Source organism: Hypomesus nipponensis, chromosome 4 (assembly GCF_054491055.1).
Source record: "Hypomesus nipponensis isolate SF chromosome 4, ASM5449105v1, whole genome shotgun sequence".
Lineage (NCBI taxonomy): Eukaryota > Metazoa > Chordata > Actinopteri > Osmeriformes > Osmeridae > Hypomesus > Hypomesus nipponensis.
Window position 1 is genome coordinate 10,273,300 of NC_140364.1, and position 7,956 is coordinate 10,281,255.

Sequence of the window (7,956 nt, forward strand, 5' to 3'; positions counted from 1 at the left end):
TTTTCAGAATTGTGGGTGCTGAGTTGAGATTTCACAGCCATAGAAGTGCCATGAAGGAAAGGATGATGGAGTTTAGACTTGGTTTGTATATGATGTATGTAGAGGCACTGAGTGTATCTATTCTGTAGGACCTGCTGTTTGTTTCTCTCTCTTGGTCTTACAGTGTATGCCTTACATGGTTATTGTGAAACCACAAATATTTGTGCCATATCCTCTGAAAGTCTTCAAACATTCCTGTGAATCTGCAATGTCACTAATGAGTGCTTTATTTGAACCTTTAATATAAAAAGGAAAGAAAACTACATTCATAGCCAAATTGTGTGCTGTTTGTCAAATTATGTATCTTGTATGTGTTATATATAGATATTTTCAAGTTGATGTGTATGTTTTATCTTAATTGTGTTTTATTTAGTTTTCAGAAGGTCAAGCAATCCACCAATGACATTCTAACCTTGTTGGTGCTATATTTCCTTATCGGTTGGAAAACCTCTCTAAATTGCTTGTCTTTAATTGTAAAGTGCGTATTCTTCTTTCTTCTGTCAATAAAGAGTGCTATTCTTAAATGTCGACGTCTTAGCTTTGCCTTACCCACATTTCTATTGATTTCAATTTGATTGTGCGCTATTTTCTCACACTGCTCTGCCACTAGGGGGCAGCAGTTCTCTCAATATTCATCCACAGATACTTAATGTGTCCATCACAGGTACAGTACCTCCCCTATAGCTTCGCAAGCGATGAGATTATGAAATGGTGATATCAGTGTCCCTCTCTACACTTGTACAGTACTGCTCCTCATAATTCCTTATTACTGCCTATTTAAATGTACGTTACATTTTCAGTCACACTGGAAACAGTCACCATGGCGGATTAAAATGAAACAGAAATGGACACAAACAGTGTGGACTTAATGCCCTGATTGAGCCTTCATGTTGTTTCACCAAATTACTAAATACATTTAAAATGTGCACACCTTAATGTGTGCCCATTAAGGTGCATCTTCAATATCATCCTGATCTGGTTACAAACCAGGAGGAACAGGAGACTTCTATGCTCAGTGTTCAGACCTAGACACAGACGCAGAGCGGATCCTACGGCGATGCTCTGCTCTTCCAAACCGCTCTGTTTCCCGGGAGATTTCAATTGTCATGTACCGAATAGTCTCTTATCCCATGGGGAGGAACCCTGGACCTTATTGCCCATAGACCAACTAATGAGCATGGCCCTTCGTCATGTGGCCTGTCAATAGACTCATAATTCACCCCCCTCCAACCCCCCCTCCTCTCCATTATCTCCCTCACTTCTTGCCCATATGTCAGACTCACTCAAGGCTTCAGGGGGGCATAAAAGGTGGAGCTCAAGTTTCCGTTTTTCTGAGATGTAAAAATTAGCGAATTCTGTGACGGCTCATATAACTGATAGTCTTCTTTCAAGCCCCCAAGGTTCACCCCCCCCCCCTCCGCTTTCCTCACCCTGCTTCTGCTCCTCTTCAATATGACTAACACAGCTTTTTGGGGTAACGAGAGATCATTTTGACAGCAAGGCTTTTTAGGCTTCTTTTTTTTTGAGAAAAAAAAAAAAACTTTCGCGTGAACAATAGTGGCATGAGCTGGACAGTTAGAGAGTGGATTTATTTTCACCCGTATCAAAAGGGACACATAGCCTCAGAGAGTCCGGGTAACTTCATTGTCAGAGCCCTGGGAAACGGGTGAAAGAGGACACCTAATTCTTATAGGCGAAGTTTCTTCAGGATGAAGAAGGAGAGGGCTCTTTGTGTTGCCACTGTGCAATTTAGATTTTGAACATACATCATATTGGTGAGCTCATACATAGCAGATGGGATTCATACAGCAACACAATTTGTTTCCCATCGGGTTCCATCGTTTGATCCCAAGTTTCTGGCATGGTCCACTTCCTTATGGAAGTCTGCCTCGGAGTTATTTAAGATTTTTTTGTCCATCAGTTCTGTAAAGTAATGAAACTTGAAATATAGTACATTTAGAAATAAGTGTATCTCTTGACATTAGCGTCTGTTACTGACCCTTTATCGGATTGCACGAATGTGTGGCTATCTATTTAAATTGTGAACTGCTCTTTATCAAATGAGCACACAATGTGTAAAGAAAAAAATGAAAAAACCTGTGGGCGTGGTCGTGCGCAATAAGTTCATTCAGAAACCAGCCGCGCTGACGTTGTTGCCAAAACAAGGGGACAGGTATATAAGTGGTTTAACTAAAGCTAAGGTAACATAGTAACGACAAAATACCTATGTGGTGCACATAGTGTTGCCATTTGTAACTGAACATCACAAATTCAGAGATCACAAAATCACAAACTTCTGCCGAAGAAAAGGTGCAGCGATGCTTCTTACTTGTCTTTGGTACCACATCTTCGCTCTCTGTCTCATGATAAGGAACTGTCCAGCTGTTAAAAACGACGCAACGGAAAATGTAAACGCTCAAGTCATCGATCTGGCACCGGATACTCCAAGCAATATATCGATGAATCAAGCGCGTAACGGGGGGAGACAACAGGGTAGCGCTCCGCGCAAAGGTGGGCGCAATCTTGCTATTTATTTATTTCTAAATAGTTAGTTAATCATCATTTTAAAAAGAAAAGCTTTTTCGGTGGTTGAAGTCTTTTGGAAAAAGTAGAAGGAAATTGGATTGAACTATGCCGGACAATGTGAATTTGTATCTTTTAAAGTCAAACTGTCCTCACTACTATAACAAATCTGCCCTAAAACAATTACAGTCTATAATGAAAAAAAAACTGTCCAATTGTCTTTAATAATGCTGTATAATTGCCCCAACATATATAAATTAGTAATGCAAGTTTTACATACAGCTTATAGCTGTAATAACCGTATTAACCTTTTGGTCTCCATTTCTACTGGTTACAGAGCAGGGTGAGATGGGCTGCAGGGAGCTAAGATCCACCAAGTACATCTCTGATGGACAGTGCACCAGCCTCAACCCCGTGAAAGAGCTGGTGTGCGCTGGGGAGTGCCTGCCTGCCCACCTCCTGCCCAACTGGATTGGCGGAGGGCAACCTGGGAAGTACTGGAGCCGGCGGCAGACCCAGGAGTGGCGCTGTGTCATCGACCGGACTCGGACACAGCGCATCAGGCTGCAGTGTCAGGACGGCAGCTCGCGGACCTACAAGATCACCGTGGTGACCTCTTGCAAGTGCAAGCGCTACTCCAGGCAACACAACGACTCGGGGCACAAGTCCGAGGCCCAGGCCAAGGAGCAGGCCCCCCAAGTCTCCAGGAGGAGGAAGGACCAGAGGAGGAGCAGGCTGTCTGAGGACTGGCCTGAGGAGCAGCCCGAGGAGCAGCCCAAAAACAACTGAGGTCAGGGGTGACTAGGTGTGCCACCCTGAGAAAAAAGGAAGATCTCCGTTTGCTCACCACCCATCTCCAACTGTGTGGCTGGTAGTATGAGGTCCACCAGACTGTTGTTTTGTTCTGTCTATGATGTCCATGCTAGAAATAAGGCGTTGATATCAAAGTAAAAAAGGCCTGCTAGACAGTAACTGACCGCTGAAGCTGAATGAGTGACTATGAAGGTTATGTACATCTTTCTGTAATTGACTTTGTGTGGCCTTTGGATGTATGTTTGCAATTGCAAAAGTTATATGAGGTGAAATCTGCAGCTTATCAAAATGTTGATCAAATGATGAAATCACAGAAGCACAAAAGACATATTTTATAATGTAGTGTGCATGTAAATACAATAATTGTAAGTTTAAGGGGGCTCCATTTGTATCTTTAAAGGAATGCTTTGATGATGTAATATATTTTTCTACTGGTATAGTTGAACTCAGAAACAAGTACTTTCTAAAACATTTGCTAGGTAAAATGTAATCACTGTCTCAATGTTTTCCAACTGAATAAATAATGCATTAGAAATGATTGGTGTGATTCAGGTTATTTTTCTATATTGTAATCCTTACGTTGTCAATGGATCATGCTGGAGACTGTGATGGGTAGCTTCACAGCCAACAGGAACTCAATGACAACAGGGGTATTAGTCAGTGATGAAATCTCCCTTTCAACAGTAGAAACCCTATGCTGTTTTATTGTGAAGGGATACCCTCACCTTCAGGCTACTGCAGCTATTCCAGCAGCGGCGACATGTAGTGTTGCTTCATTGTATCACATATCCTTTCATTGACCCACAGTGAAAGCTAAGTATTTATTAGTTGAAGTGGATCTACTATGAGTAATACAGCACTTCCTCAGACAGATGTGAGAATTTTTTACTTCCTTTTTGGAGTTCAAAGGTTTGAGCTAAGGGCTGACATGTTTTAGAATCTAGGCCAGAGACCTAACTGTACAAACTGGATGAATTTATAAGTGTTGCAGTGGTGTCTAATATCTTATCTAATGTCTAAATGGGCACCATAGAACAACATGGTACCATTTTGTTTCTGTACCAGTAAAAAAAAAAACTGTTCATGGACAGGCAGGAAATCTAAGAGCAGGTCTTATGTCACTCTAGCTGCAAGATCTAGTCTAACCTCCCGTCTCTGTAATTATCTCTGACAACAGATTCCCTCCTGAGTAGGCGGGAGAGGAGGACCACCTACCTTTATTTATGGGCTCAACTAAAATCTCGTCTGAGAGAAAGACACTCCAAGCATCCCTCTCTCACGAGCCTAAGTCCAAGTCCTGTTTGCTTTAGTTTGTTGTCGTTTTGCTGAAAACTCATTGCAAAAGCAAGTTTGGAAGGAAGGACCTTTCCAAACACCAATACACATGCACCTACACTTGTCAGTTATTCTTCCGTGTCAGTTATTCTTAAATAATATCTAGATTATTTACTGTTGCTCCATAAACTGGCATGGACAAGTAACGGTTATGAACTTGTGTTCGTTTTCTGTGTACTGCAGGGCAAGAAAAAAAAGGCCTGGCGTCACAGTCTAGCAAACAGTATCACTTTTCAGCCGGGCCTTTTGTGTGTAACTTGTGTGTACATTTCTTGAGAAATCATCTGCATTAACTTTCAATCACTTAAAACCCCGGCTGCTGATACTGGAGGAACAGTATTTGGGCCCTTAGGCCGGTTGTGTCTCCACATCTTTACTCCAGCAATGTGTAATTTGTTACTTAGCCTGTCAACACTCCCGAGTCTGACACTGTAAAACCCCACCTCTTTCTCTCTTGAACCCTGGCTTGTTTTTAGAGATGAAATCTCATAATTACATGCTTATGGAAGCACTTTTTAAGGCACTGCCTTGTACTGCTTTTTTTCTGACAGACTTCACATCCTGCCCTTCCCCCCTGACATGCAGAGATAGTGGACTGACACTCTCCCATAAACTGGAACCCACTTCTACCTGCACATAGCTTGCACCTGAGAAAAGGGTGCTTATGGGTAAGCGATGGGTTTTAGTGGGGTATTGACCTGCTGAACTGGGTGCCTAAGCTGCCTGCCTCCATGTGGTAGCAATTCACAGCGTAATTAACCTCAGTTAATTTCTTGCCGTAATATTCAGCCAACACCAGGCGGCCTGCCAAACCTCTCAAGGAGCCAATGCGGCTCCAGGTCTTCCCCTTTTGTTGCCATGATACACGAGGTAGCTGCTCACCATGTCTGACACAAAGGAGAAAAATAATATCTTTCCCATAAAATACACTCCATCAGTCTACCTAAATATAATGATCAAGGTGTAGGACAGGACAGGATGGATCCGTTTAATTTGAAGATCAGATGTTTGGAACCTCTGTTTTGGACTTTACAGCCCTTGGTACAACCGCATGTATGTCTTCATTGGTGTTCTGAAATCGATAGCCAGTGTGTAATGGAGGCTTCTGTTCCTTAATGCTCACAGGAGAGGGAGTTCAGTCCTTTGGTCTTCTTCAGACACACCTGTTTCTCATTCCTCCTGGACGAGGGATGTCCCTCTGTGTTCCTGAGCCCATGAATCTCGCTCTCTCTTCCTCTGAGAACAAAGACACTGTGTTTCACAGACAGCACAGAGCTGCCCCTGCGGTCCCGCTTCTAATATATCCAATTATGGAAATGAAACTGTAATTTCACTTCACATGGCTGTTGAGTCAATCTAATGAACAGAGTAGGCATTAGCTGTTGAGCTCAGGTTCGAAGTGTAAGGAGAAGCCAGGGTATTAAGTCATTTGAAACCAGGGGATAAAAATCTGTGAGTTGAGTGTTTTTTCGTTTGTCTTTGCCTTTCCTGCATAAGGGAAGACGTGGTTAACAGACATCATGTGGTGAAATGTGATAACAGCAGTGTACTTATTACTGTAACTGGACTGTGTTTTAATGTCCTACACGTGCCTCTGCTGCTACCAAGACCCCCTACCCCAAGTCCAGACCTTCTCTACCTCATCTGTCTGTCTCTCGTTGCCTCTGGCCTGATCCCAGAGACTGATCACTGAAATAAGTACACGTTTAACCCTCTCAGAGTCTTTAGACACTCTCTCGCCTCTATGCTTACACAAATGTAGTCATAATACGATTTGTATGATTATCCTTGTGATTTCCCATCAACCCATAATCAAATCATTAATCATATTCATGGCCAAATGGATCAAGGGTATTCAAACCAATTAATTCACTCATATACAGGGCTTATCATTTACATTTAGTCATTTGGCAGACGCTTTTATCCAGAGCGACTTACAGTAAGTACAGGGACATTCCCCCCGAGGCAAGTAGGGTGAAGTGCCTTGCCCAAGGACACAATGTCATTTGGCATGGCCGGGAATCGATCTAGCTACCTTTAGATTACTAGCCCGGTTCCCTAACCGCTCAGACATCAGCCTCCCCTTATCAGTAAGTTCAAAGATGATCAGACCGACTTAAGCGATGTATAAACCCCCATTATGTGACAAAGTGTTTATCTTCATGATAGAGTTTGTGTTTATGATCCTTACAGATTGACCTCTACACTGTATCTGGCAAGCACTGTCAATCGTGCAGTTGGAGCTATCATTTATTTGGAGTCCTTCTCCGCTCTGGCACCTGCAGGATTTTTCCCTCATTAGAGAGAAGTGTTGCGTTTGTCACTTCATCCGAAAAAGCCGGGCATTTTTCACTTCGTTAATGACATGGCACAGAAACTGGCAGCTACACTGAGAAAAAGAAATGTTCCATGCATGATGATATGGTGTTAGTTTGGCTCAGTCAATCTGGTGAGTTAATGTGAACTCGTGCGTGGATCCAGAGGCCATACTCGTGCTCAGATCACTGATCTCCTTTCTTCTGGCTGACAGAGAGCTGAGAGTATCTGTCAGCCAAACCCTTCAGGACATAGAGAGAGAGAGATGGAGACCCCAACAATGGCTGGATGATCCTGAGTTTGCATGTCACACCACTACTGCTCTAAGCCGACTGACACAGACACAAAGAGATACCTGAGATTCTCTTATGATGGAACAAATAAAGGCCGAACGACCATTCGCGTTCCCATAACCTGAGGACAGGCTTGCAAGCCACATACTGTGTCTCTAGTATAGGATTCGTTTTCCCGGCAATACTGTCATGAAACTATTATTTGTTTTTATTTATGTTGGGGAACCTATCTTCCCTTCCTCGCTGTATGAGAGTATTCCTGTTTGATTGACAGGTCATGTCAATCGAGCAGGAATAATGAGCCTTAGCCTTGAACAGAAGTTTGCGGTTGACCAAGGTCAAGACAATTTTGGTGTGTATGCAAACACACATCAACAGGCTACTGCATGTGAAGTGGACCACCAAAGTTCAAACGGTGTCCATGAGCATTTCCATTCTAACTTTTTGGGGATGAATTCACATTCAAATTATTTATCTAAATGATTTAGGCATGAACATTAGGTTGGAAGTTTCAGGTGACAGAGGTCATGGATAGTTAAAACCGACTCAGCTGAGGCGATCAAGAGAAGACTCCATTACAGACATGTATCCATAGAAGTAGGGGTTTACTTTGATTCTAGTGAATCACAAACCCCTC

The 7,956-nt window shown here is 42.8% G+C and overlaps 1 protein-coding gene across 1 annotated transcript; it reads left to right on the forward strand.

Annotated features, from left to right (window-relative positions):
* Nucleotides 1–2,264: 2,264 nt before the first annotated feature.
* Nucleotides 2,265–3,845, forward strand: sostdc1b (sclerostin domain containing 1b). Its single transcript, XM_084695719.1, has 2 exons — nt 2,265–2,550; nt 2,900–3,845. Exons 1-2 carry the CDS (start codon nt 2,358–2,360, stop codon nt 3,349–3,351), a joined length of 645 nt encoding a protein of 214 aa, XP_084551845.1. The 5' UTR covers nt 2,265–2,357; the 3' UTR covers nt 3,352–3,845.
* Nucleotides 3,846–7,956: the final 4,111 nt, after the last annotated feature.

Coding starts and splice junctions, on each gene's coding strand:
- sostdc1b (XM_084695719.1), top strand. CDS start 2,358: ATGCTTCTTACTTGTCTTTGGTACCACATCTTCGCTCTCTGTCTCATG. Junction 2,551..2,899: donor GGGTAGCGCTCCGCGCAAAG/GTGGGCGCAATC, acceptor TACTGGTTACAG/AGCAGGGTGAGATGGGCTGC.